Source organism: Leuresthes tenuis, unplaced genomic scaffold (assembly GCF_036924035.1).
Source record: "Leuresthes tenuis unplaced genomic scaffold, fLeuTen1.0.hap1 SCAF_15, whole genome shotgun sequence".
In the NCBI taxonomy this organism is placed as follows: domain Eukaryota; kingdom Metazoa; phylum Chordata; class Actinopteri; order Atheriniformes; family Atherinopsidae; genus Leuresthes; species Leuresthes tenuis.
The window spans coordinates 19,057,151-19,070,186 of record NW_027325369.1 but is presented as its reverse complement, the minus strand read 5'-3'; the positions used below and the strand labels follow the sequence as shown (position 1 = coordinate 19,070,186).

Below are 13,036 nucleotides of genomic sequence, written 5' to 3'. Positions count from 1 at the left end.
ACAGGAAGAAAAAGAAAAGAGAGATTGTGTGTGTGTGTGGGGGGGGGGTGAATAAAGGAAAAAGGGAAATATCTTTCCTCATTCCTGTGAAGCCTTAAATGAGAGGACTAACAAAGTGAAAGGTTCTGTAGGAGAGAGAAGGTTGTGGCTCTCCTGAAAGGTTTGCATTTGTAGAAATGAGGTGTCAGAAGAAGGCAGGATTTCCTCAGGGCGCAGCACAACGTGAGCCCATTTCTTATCATTCCCATTGCCAGACGTGATCTGCTTTGAATTCACTAATGCTGAAAGAACCCCACTGACTTGCAGCCAGTTCGAGATGAAATCACAGCAACATCCCTGACAAACTGCCATCTACCACACAAGGATTAAGCAGTCCTTGCATATCAAATCCCTTCCAAAAAAAGCTGGAGCAATGTATGCACTTAAATACATACAACAAAACTTCCTCCTCTGTTTTTGATCCCCACTCTTTGAACTATTTTGAACTATTTGCCAACACTAAAATATTCAAGAAAAGTGGAAAATGACTAAAATTTCCACATTAGAAATGTTCAATAAGCAGAGTAAAGAAAAATAAAATAAGTAAGAACTTTATTTAGTATATAATCTGTAAGTTTAACACCCTCTGAATCGGCTTTAGTTGTGCTAACGCATTAAAATATATTCTGTCTATACTCATATTTGATAAAGATGTACCAGTGTGATTAAAAAAGCTTGGCCTATGACACTAAAGAGCCTCGTGTATTTACGCTTATTCCATGGTTCAGCTGAAAACAACTCTCAAAACTTTTAGGTACATTTTTAGGTCACAAGTATTTAATTCGTTTAATGCTTAATTACCTTAATTTCTTATTTTTTTTTCTTGCTGTCATTACGCCTCTAGCTTAGTTTCATGGCCCGTTGCATTCGGGAAAAGTTGCACCATATTAATCTAACCTGTTTTACACATTTTGCATGATCGTTTTGCTGTTTAAATTATGTATGAGGTCCAAATGGGGAGAAATGTGACTATTAGCATATCTGCTAGGAGTGGCGCAACAGTTTTCCACCTCCCTCCGTCCTTGGAACCAGGCAGAAAAACCTGACTGTTCGTCAATACCAGGTCATTTTATCCAGGCCAGCCTCGTTCAGCTACACCATTCCACAGCTCTGCTAATGATACTTGGAGACACCCTCAACATGATGGTGGACCCAGAGGGCCCCAACGCCAATGTGAATGTAGTCTAGCACTGTCTGGTCTTCTCTGAAAGCCCTTTGACAAAAACTGCAATTAGAAACACCTCAGACACACCAATCTGAAATGAGACCCTGTTAAGGGCTGAAAGTAGACACCCGCGAGCGCTCGCTGAGTACATTTACTTATGATGCTGTCTACACCTCACAGAGATATGGGGGGGGGGGGGGGGTCTGTGAGGTTGGTGACCTTTGGACATGGCTCAAGGTTCAATAGAAACAAATCATGGCGTCTTAACGACGAGGTAAAAGTTGATGAAGTGCAAAAACAGAAACTGACTTCAGAAACGATGGAAAGAGAATGTTGCTCTCGGTTGTTCAGCTGGTCAGAAGCTTGTTTTTCTTAACGACCGTAGAAAAGTGGTTGCGAGGTTTGCTTCAAAGTCAATATTATTGTATTATTGTTGGAGTTTGCATGGTGACATCATGATTTAATTAGCATGTTTCTGAGGATGAGACGATGTGGGTTCATGTTGGAACCTCTTTATTTATTTTTTTTCTGAAACATGGGACAAAGAAGAAGTTAAACGTAGACTATTCTTAAATGATCATTCGGGCACCTCTCGGAATTATGGCAGCAAATATCAAATATTGTTAAGAAACCGAAAAACAGAAGTAAGCCAACACAAACGTGTTGCATTCACTTACTGTACCCACTGGAAGACAGCACATTATCCCTTTTCTCTGTGGGCCATTTAGACGGCTAAGGCTAGCATTTGAAAAATACTTACCTTGTTAAAGAAAGTTTAATGCAATTGTTTGACCCTTATGAATATTAAAGGTTTCCATCTCTGGCCTATTAAAAATGCATGTGGCATTGTGGTTGTTGATCACATTTAGAACGCCCATGCAAATTGGACTGTCTTCCCTGTCAGGGCCTTAGATGAATAATGTAGTTGTGTTGTATATTCAGGGACACACCATTGACAGTCAATTAACAAGTTTGATTGGTGTGTGAACTCATTCTTTTGAACTGTTAATTTTATGTAAATAGTATTCACTCTCCCTTCGCCTCAATCTCTCCCCCCATCCAGGATCAACACGGAAACCAGAAAACCCTAGATCCCTGATTCCACCTCCCACTAAGAGTAACCAGAGTGGGATCCTTAATAATTGATCATCACACACCTGCTTGGTAGACGCTTTGGGAGTCTGCCTTTAACAGTCAAGGGGCCTCGTGCTTGCGCCCTTTGATATTCAAATTGACAAATGGGAGCTGGTGTTTATGAATTCACAACACAGTGAGCTCATATCATGCGGACGGGCTTGTTAAAAGATTGCGGCCACCCGTCCAACCTGATGGAGCTCTTCTCTGTTGGAGTGGATCTGATGGCATTTGATGGCTCATAAATGGAATGCCAATGACAATTTGTTGTTGATATGTGGGAATCTGGCTTTTCTTTTCGGCAGTCACAGTAATGCAGGCTCCTGGGCAGATCGTGCTAGCAGGTAAATGATCCGGTGATTGATCCAAATGGTTGAAAGCAGTGAGGGCCTTATCTCCCTCCTCTGCCCTCTATCACTCGCGCTCCTCTAACGTGTCTCTCCTCCATCTCTTGTCTCGCATACTGTCCCAGTAATTTGCAGCAGCAGAGATTGAAGCTGAAGCTTCATCAAAGCTGACAAGTGAACCCAGGAGCTCGGGATCACGGCAAACCCATTCGATTATGGAAATAGCAATGACAATGTCTGCCCTCTAGCTAAATAGTTGTGTGGCTGACATCTTGTTCCGCTAGTCTTCAATGCAGAACAGATTAAACTTGGGAAATGGTAAATATTCTGTTGTAAATATTTTCACCAAGAATGTAATGGCCTGCCACCATATGTGGGGAACAAAAGATTGGTTTAGAATAAGTAAGATAAGAGGTTTGGTTTAGGCCAAGTCTGCAGTAAAAGCTTTTGCTCACGCTAACCCTGCTAATCTCACTTGAAAAGCGATACCCCTGGCCATGTCTTTACTAATCAGTAAAGGACCATGTTCATGTAGCAATTGATCCTCCCTGGAGATTTGCATATGCACATAGGTCTCTGCAATTCCTAACATGGCACAAGCATCTGTTCGCATTGACCAGCAGCCAGTGTCCAGCGTCGACACCTCAAACAATGCTGAGGTACTAGGTCTCTAAAGGCCTGACCCCCTTAATGCCATTTCTCATCCCTACTCGTCTGTACGCATTAAGCAGATAGATTTTTTTTCTGCTTTCATTATTCAAGGAGCTTATTTCTAACAGAGGTATTTAACAGAGAATTGAGCTTATTATCACATGGTTAATTGTGCTTATGAATAACACTGGTGCCGGTAAGATATATTGGCAGGCATCTCACAGAGTACCTGCGTGTTTTAAAAGTGTGAAATACGAGCTGTTGGTGATAAGATGCTGAAAATGGGAGAGATGGAACTTGTTAATTAATGTACTGCTAATCAAACAAAGGCTTACAGTTGATGTTAATTTGAATATAGCACCTCACTGAAGTGTGTACTTTTGTTTTGGTTTTTTTCCTCCAAAAAAAAAAGCAATTATTTTTAGTTTATTTTCTTGTTTGTTTGTTTTTTCCTAGTTAATTGATTAAATAATATATTTTTTCATTTTTCCATATAGCTTAATAGGTGCTTCGGTTTTAGCATGTCTTTTACTAAGAAATAATTAGCAAAGTCACTCACAATATATTTAACAGTGGCTACTTTTGCAAGAAAAAAATCTTTTATATTTATTCAATATCCTTGATTAAGATTGACTTTTCTTTTACTTAAATCATCAAAGCTTCCATTACTTTTGTTTGGCATCACCGTGCAACACCACTCCCACAAAACCTTTTCACTAAATGGCTGTAATTAGGTGGCAAACATGTAGATATGAATGAGTTCAAGCTTTGGCTTCTGGGAAGGGCAACACCCAGCTTGTAGAAATGTTCTTAGCCACACTTGCGGCTTGACTTGAGTGATAACAAGCGGTCAGATCATTGCTTTGGTCCCAAGCTGAACGTTTCTAACAGGTATTTTATCGATTGTCTGGATATTTCAAGCATTCTTGGTTTCTGATTTAAAAGAAAATAGGGGTTATCCTCTCCTAAAATTAGGCTCAGAAACTGCTCCCTTAAAAATAACCTAGAATTGAATTTAAAATCCTGCTTGTTGCATTGAAAACTCTAAAAGGCCTCGCTTCATCATATCGAACGGATCTTATTATCCCCTACAACCTCACCGGAAAGACTTCGCTCTTAGAGTCCAGGTTTATGTGCGGTTCCTAGAATTTTAAATCTAGAATAGGAGGAGCATTTACCTTCCCTCTGAAACCATCAGCCAGTCTGGGTATGGAACACCTGCTCTGCCTTCAAAAGGAAGCTAAGCTAAAATCCTTTTGGAAGAGCTTTTATTTAACTCAGTGATCTTTGTTCTGACATACTGGTTGTCTTTTTATAATATCTTAAGGAATATCTTATAATAGTCTTTTTGTTTCTGTTGCTATAAAATGTTTATAAAATGTTTTATGAAGTTTTTTTGTTGTTGTTGTCATTTGAACCTCATTTGAACATTGACAGACATCTATCTTTGAAAAGCAGTTTTTATGAGAAATATTTTAAAAAAAAAGGTTTATCTAAGAACTTCATGGAGTTGCTCACACACACCCTTTCGTACCCTTGTTTTTACCACAGGTAATATTTCTTCTTATTTGCTCTCTTCTCTCAGGTGGACGAGGTGGTGTTCTGTGCTGGTCAAATTGCTTTGGTCCCCTGCACCATGGAGCTGGTAAAGGCTGGCACCTACACACAGGCCCGACTGTCCTTCAGCCACGTGAAGAAAGTTCTGGAGGCTGTGATAAGTAGCTTGACTTTGGCTCATGTTGTCCAAGCTCACTGTTACACGACAAGACACCAGGACATCGGGATGATCAGAGCTGTCTGGGAGAGCACGCTGAGGGCCACAGGGGAAGAGAAGGTCAGCCACTGTGGAGTGGGATTTTTGTTTGTGAAATATATAACAGTGGTTAAATAGAAGATTAACGCCTGGCATTTTTATTATAGATGCAGTGGAAATATTGATCATACTTCTACAGTGTTACACCCACATAGGATGAGCACATATTTAATGGATTATGAGACAGAGGGATCTATGCATCGATGAATAAGTAAAAGAATGGGAACTTGCCCTGGAATGCAGATTTTTCAGAGGCATTTCAGAATTGTGTTTCATGGTTGTAAAATAAGAGAATGTTTCGCAGCCCTCTGTTTCCCCCAGAGACCCAAGCCGCTGCTACTGATATTTACCAGTGAGTGAACTCATGAAAAGTTGATGATGTGGGAAACACTGGTGTCTTTGATAATGCGGAGCTTGGCACAGAAGCAGATGTCTTCCTCAGAGCCTCCCTAATCCTTTGCCCCCACACACCATTTTGGAGCGCCGTTCAACTCTCAGAGCAGCTTATCCCCCTCTTCACTCCTCTTCCCTGCCATCACCCTCCACCCTTCCCTCCATTCTGCCGCCCTGGCTTACAACCCCCGTTCCGTACATCTAATAGGGGCTGCAGTCTCCCTTAGCAGCCCCTCTCCTCCCACAGTAATCTGTCTAACCATGGGAATAGAGCCTCAGGGAGAATGCCGGAGCCCACCTCCAACATGTGGCTTGGTGTAAGTGGTGAACAGCGTTATAGACGGTAGAAAGAATGTCAACTCTATGTTTACAGCACAGTAGTAGAACTAAATGTAAAATTCCAATCATGTCTAATATTCAGTATTCATATGTACGTCCAGCTTTAATGTGTTTGATAAGATATTTTAAATTCCAAAACATATTCAGCGCACATAAGAGCTCTTTGTAAATTTGACACATTTTGCCTTGCTGAAACACACAGTGGAATAAAAATCTTGAAAGCCTTGGCAGTGGAGTTCCAATTTAGCATCATGACCGAGTCACTGGGATAACAAGGCTAACTAAGGGCTAAGCTTTGGGAGATGGGAGGACAAGGTTTATGTCTGAGGTCACTGAAGATGGACAACACTGTCCATCTGTTGTGCCTCCTTGCAGCCTGTCATGACAATCAAACGTATTCATTTAACTGACCCAGGATTCCTACCAGGAGACCATACTTTAAGATGATTTACCGGTTAAGCAGCTCTAATTGACAGCTCAGGATCTCACATGTTTTAGAACAGAGCTGGTTTAGGTGCCGGGCTGCTAACCTGATATTGCCTTATCTACGACAGATAATATTCCCAGCTTGGCTTAACACTTTGCCCTCTCTTCCAATACAAGCACAGATTTGGGAGGCAGAGGAAATCAAGGGAGAGCAGCTTTGGAGATAGCTAGTTTTTCATCCCAAACTTTGTAAAAAAAAAACCTAAAAAAAAACCCAAAAAACAAAACAACTCTTTGTTCCAGAGTTTAGGAATTATTTTTAAGTACAATAATAGGTCAAACATGCTTGCGCGCCTCTTTCAGACAACATAAATGAGGAGAGGCTTTATTTACATCAGGTGGAGTCTTAGCTCAAACATAAATATGCTACATTATACACTGATTAAATGTCATGTTTTCAGTTCTTTCAGAAGAAAAGAAACAGAAGAGACAGATAGGACAATATATAAATACACGGACTTGTATGCCGCACTTGTGAGGAAACCATGAGCACCACATGCATTGGTCGTTCCATTGTTAATACCAACTGAAATCCAGCTGTAAAATTCTGGATGATGTCTTACACCATTATAGACAAAGATGCACAGGGTCCACTTTACAGACGACAGCCCTGTGAAGTGCATATTTATGACCGAAATGCGTTGCGTTTCTGTGAACCCACAGGGCCCCGTAGTTGTTGTGCGTTGATAATTTCTCTAATCAGGTGGATGAAGAAGCTTGCAGGGTTAATTGGGAGCATACTGGAGTCGCTACATGTGTGAAATTGTATTTACGCTGCATTAAACCACAAAGAGCCTGTTTGTCTCTGTGCATGCAAGTGTGTACTCTTGGTTTGATGAACAGGGAGGTGGGGATGTGATAAGTCAATAAATGTTAAACAGACACCCTCTAGTGCAGCAACACATTCTGGGAACAAATTGGATTTCAAGTGTATATTATTTATGAAGACTTAGATGTTTTAACACAAAAGATACCTTATTTTCACTGGGTTTTTTTTCTTCTTTGCCAAAGTAAAGCTTCTTACTTTGGACTTTTCATATTGGCATGGCCATTATTAATTTTATGTCACCCCAGTGACATTGCCCTGCATGTTTCATTTCCACAAACAATCAGACGACCCTCAGAGTGGAATCTTTAGAGACGAAAGCGAATTAAGAAGTGACTAGGACAGGATATTATAGCAGACTGACAGCACTACAGTAACTGCTGAGACATAAGAACCACATGCTGAAGGCGTCCTGCTGGGCAGGAAATGTTGGGGAACTGGCTAAGCGGTGCAGCCCCATCAGCTCCCTGCTGTTCGCCGCCTTTACACCACTTCCTTATTACCGTGTTTACCGTTCGGCTTTCACGCCTCTCGGCCCTCCAACCTACCACACACTCCAGGCACACAGACGTGAGTCAGGGGGAGGGAAGTGGGGAGAGGGAAAACAAACATAAGGAGAAACAGGTCACACCCCATCAGTGTAGAGAGCTGAGCACAGCAGATCCAGACTATATGCTTTTACCTGCTGCCTACAGAGGGAGAGAGCACAGGGGGAATGGCTGCATGCCCTGGAACTGAAGTGGCATGAAGTAATGAGATGGATTGTGTTAAGTGGCAGGTGAGGAGTGGAACACAGCGCTCTACACACACACATTCAGTCTGCCACTTGCCAGCCCTCCCAACTTGTCACTCCAGCACTCAGCTTCACCATATATCAAACTTTGCGTTTTATCGGATTAATTTAATTAATGACGTATGATCAGAGAGGAATAAAATTGCTCCCCCTCTCAATCTTCTGCAGGGGAGGCACACAGTAATAGGGCTATGACCACAGATCCATGTGTGCATACAGGAACACACACACAACAGTGCACTTTATCTGCATTTAGGGTCACAGAACTGCTGAACGAACTTCCCACCACTGCAAAATTGTGCTCGACGCATTAAAAAAAGAAGCAAATGTGGACTGATGTAACCTCATCCGACAGCTCTTATAAAAAGACAGCAACTGTGCCGCGGCAATAAAATCCCGCCAGAGGCTGGAGCACTGCACCGAAGTCCTCGAATCTCCTTGTAGACTCTTGGTTGGGTTAAGTACCTCCGCACCGAAGGCCTGCAGGGTGGCCTTTAAGCCTGGCTGAGCAAGAACTCCCTGTCCTGTCACTGTTCTTCCCACTTTGCACTCTCTGGTCCATGTTCAATCACTATTGACAAGTGCACGAGCAGTTCCCTCAAGGAGAATACCTAGTATGTGCCAGAAGTGCTAATATAACATTTATCAAAGCACTGGGCTTGTATATGTGCTGTCACTTTGTCAGACATGTGGACAGGTCTGCGCTGACATGGCTATTGTTGTCTGCCTCTTTGATTGTTATTGTTGATCACCGCAAACAAGCGCTCTTCAAAATCAGTACAGTATAGAAATCTTAGCCTAACCCCCTTCACACATACTCATTAAGGACACCTACTTTTTTGCCCCCCACCCATCAACGCTGTTGATACACAATGACGCGTTTGCTTAAGTTTAATCTGAAGGTAAGTGGTGCTTCAGTGAGTCTGGCGGATCGGGTCATGACGGGTCTTTCTTTTGAAGGGACAAAGAGGCTGCCATCTGCTTTTGTCAATGATTTCTTCTTCTTTTTTGTGCGAGTGAATATCAAAATAAAATGTAAGTAACCTGTTATTATTCTGCACTTACAAAGAGGGGTGTAAGTGGATGAAAATTGATCCAGCAAATTGAAAAGGGGGTTAAGTGTTTTTGCCCTATCGACTCTGACTGAAGTGACGGTTACATAAAACACTCATTTCTCTCCCATTAGCAGATGAAGCTACAGCCAAGTATTATGAGAGGGCCACATTGTAGCACTGCTCCAAGACATTTCGCTGCCACTAATGGCCCTCAGTCCAAAGGAGAAGAAGAAAAAATATATATTTTGCCAAGATAAAATTGAGGCACTATAACATGTTTTGAATGATCTTTTCAGCAAGGTGAGAAGTCATCTTGGATAGAACATGTCATGTTGGCAAATGCAGCTCAAAGGGAATTTGTTTGTGCTTTTTATTTGTGGGAGCTGCAACCACTGGATTCTTTCTGATTTGTTTGTACACTATCATTATCAAGGGTCATTTCACAGCTTCACGTAAATTGATAGCCTGTCAGTCTGTCAAGTAAAAAGCCTGTCTTAGTGCTGTGTGGTAGCATTTTTCTGATGGGTTTTACAATAATGTTGGTGGGTTAGTGCGTGTGTTCAGAGCCCACAGCATGCATCGCAGCAGGAGGGCCATACATATGATTGCTCGTAGTGTATAGCGGTGTATAGACAGTGTATATAATTTCCCACGTGTTTAATTTGGTTACCCTCTTTTTACATTGCAGGATGCCTTGTGGGAATCTGAGATCAAATCTTTGCCGTTGTTGATCATAGTGGTGCCAGCCCTACCCAAAGATGCAACCGTTGAGCTTCATGTAACTGCAGCTAAGGATGAACCCACCAGAAGAACTTCTGCTCACGTGTCCAAAAAGTTGGCATGTGGCTCCATAGAGTGTCACACTGTATTGTCTGCTGGTGGTGATAGTGGCTCACTGTCACTTTCCCTGGAGGTGCCTGGTGATGGCCGGGAGGACATTGATGGAAAGCATGTAACAGAAGAACTCGGTAGCACATTCATGAAAGCCATGAATATGATGGATGCTGAGCTGGTGCCACTATGTGCGAGGGTCTTCTACAAGTGTAGCCACTCACTGGCACAGCAGATTGTTCAAGGTATGTAACCGAAGACACTGACATTGATCAGCCATAACATTAAAACATCCTACCTAATTTTGTATAAGCGCCCCCTTATGCAGCTTAAAACATCCCAGACCCATCAGAGGACTTCTTTGGATGCCCTTCTTTGGGCCATTGGGTCGAGACTCTGTGGATTGGGTGTATCCCTCCAGATGCTGTCGCAGATTTGGATTGTAGGGGCAGGAGTCCCCATTGGAGCTTTAGGATCTTTTTGTGGTCCTTTAGCTGTTTCTCGGCAGCTTCGGGAGATTTATTCCGTGAGTGGAAATCATTTCCACGAGGAATTACCTTATTCTGCTACTATTAACTGTAGTACCTCTGCAGTGTCTCATTAGACCTTTGAATTTTAATTACATTATCGGTGTTTCCTTCACCGGTTGGTGGTTTAATGTTATGGCTGGATGATGTATCCACAAGACTGAGAAAGATGTCATGTTTTCACTCTAAAGAAGATGTATCTTCTCCAAGCTATCTCTTTGAACACTTCTGAGATGAGCTATTCCTGCAAGTCAAGCTCTGCAACACTATATTAATGACAACAATGTGACAGCCTGTCTCTACCCGCATGCTCTTTTTAAAGAAAGTTTGAGCTAACATTGGTTAAGTCAGCATAAAGTATTCAAGGAAACAGTCTCTCCAGAGAATCTCCTCTTCTTCCTGTGTTTAATTATTGTAAGCCATTTGTTGTGTCTTCAGTGTGTACAGTAACCCAAGCAGCTGGCACACTCTTTTGTCATCATTACACTTTCATACGCCACCGTCTCCTGCTCCCAGGATTCTAGCTTCTTGTCAACGCAAACATGGAGCGGTATTTGTTTTATCCTGAGAGATGTTCTTTCCGAGAGAAAAGGGCAATGAGCGCATCGATCACACGGCCTCCGTTGTCAAACCGTCGCTGAAGCAGTCAATTAACATTTTTGAATCTTTTCCAAGCCAGCCATCTTATTGTCATTTTCAGCTTTGACATAACTTATCATTCCAGAATGTAGAATTATGGTTACCAGTAATGAATGGGAAAAGGTTGATCTGTTTTGATATGCAAAGCAGAGAAATCTTGAGATTTATGTTGTAACCTAATTATAACGTTCCCACGCTACATTTATCACGGCATATGATGCATGTTAGTCAGATGTTAGTTGTTTCAGCTGTCATTTACTATTTCAAAATAATGAAACTAATGCAAGGCGTTAACTATTTTCAAATGTTTAAAATCGTACTTGATCATTGATAACTGGTCCAAAATCAACCCGGAACTTTTCCCCTTGACACGAACGCGTCTTTGTTTTTCAGACTGCACAGAATGCTTCCCTAAAACTATTTACTTGACTCATCGTTGAGGTGAAATCTGTTACCTTGCAATGCATGCACAGCCGAGGCCTGCGAGCTTAGCCATTGGGCGTTTTTATGGGTCACAGCCTTTGCTCACTGAGTGATGAATCCAAAAAGTCAAAGGAGAAAAAGTAACACCTCTGGCGCTAGCAGTCACAGCCTTGCCACCGCTGCTGTCAGCGTGCAGACAGACAACATTGGAGCAAAATGTGACTGCACACCCCCTTCCACATTTGCTTGCTTTAGGATTCACAGTTGATAGACGTGACATATGGTTTGGATGAAACCTTTAAACATCTTGTCTTAGCTTGTTACTTACGATAGAAAGATTCTCTCAGAGGTAGGCCAACACACCTCAGTAAACCCAATAAAGACTTTAGGGACCAATCTGACTAATACCTTGCTGTAATTAGAAAATTAGAAAAAAAAAATCCTTAAATTAGCTGATTTAAAACCACTTAAGGCACCTTTTGAATAAACGCACTTACTTTGATGCAGTGTTTAAATGAACGTGAGAAAACATGAGATGGCAAAAGAAAAAACACAGAATCGACAGAATTCTAATTTGTCATCAGTAGAACCAGCAGATAGAAATCTCAAAGGTTTTTTTTTTCCCCCGTCCCAACTTTTTTGGAATTACAAGCTAGTATTTTTCACGAAATTGTAAAATGTCTCACTCTCAACATTTGATTGGTTCTCTATGGCCTATTGTGAAAAAGATATTGGTTAATGACATTTTTCTGATGGGTCACTGCAAACAAGCGCAATGATTTATATTTTCCATCATTTTATGACCTTTTTTTGGAATTGAAGGTGCTGAACATGATTTTGTCACATCAGGCTGTCGCAAAGAAAGAAACTGGAGACACACGAAGACTCCCATCTTAATGGATCAACAATTAGCTAAGATATAGTATGATCATTTAAAGGGCTTATGGGAACTGCGGAGGCATGCGATAATTCTCTGCAGCTTCATGGTTACAAGCAACTTCTTGCATGTACAAGAAGTCATGTGATTTGTGATTAATCGGTTAAATTTAGCTTATAGCTGCTGTAAAGAAAGTAGAGCCTTTTTTTTTTCCTCTGTGGCTCCACTGCACACACGTCTCTCAGCCGTTGTCTGTTCACCTTGGACTGAATTTTTCCTTTTCAACACGTGCTAATTGCTATCTTGTTTACTGGTTAATTTGACCAGTTTGGAAGTCAGTGGAGCACAACTGAAAAAAAAAACGGTGGCTCTGGGCCTGCTTAAAAGTCCAATAAACCCAGCAGGCATCAGTCATTCCACACAGGCACACCTTTATCTTTCTTTCTCACCACATCTTTCTCTGACGCTTGCATAAAAGCGCATTGGAGTCATGGGATTGTTTATATTGCAGTGTTCAAAGAGCAGCCTTTTGGGGTCTATATGTGTTTTGCCCATGAAACTAAATGATAGCTCGTCCTTTTGGATAGATGGTTTAGTTTAAAAAATGCACAATCTTACAGCCTCTTTGCACTAGGCCTCACAGTCCGGCTGTCTGTGTAGCACAAAAGGGAGCTGAAGGACCAGTGGAGGTGGATTGG

The 13,036-nt window shown here is 41.7% G+C and overlaps 1 protein-coding gene across 2 annotated transcripts in view; it reads left to right on the top strand.

The window, feature by feature from the left end:
- dph6 (diphthamine biosynthesis 6) overlaps window positions 1–13,036 on the top strand; it is a 54,168-nt gene that overhangs the window by 38,094 nt on the left and 3,038 nt on the right. For both annotated transcript variants that reach the window (XM_072365451.1, XM_072365450.1), the window contains exons 13-14: window positions 4,922–5,170; window positions 9,730–10,117. In XM_072365451.1, coding sequence (XP_072221552.1) covers window positions 4,922–5,170; window positions 9,730–10,117 — 637 coding nt within the window. The remainder of the gene's footprint in view (window positions 1–4,921; window positions 5,171–9,729; window positions 10,118–13,036) is intronic.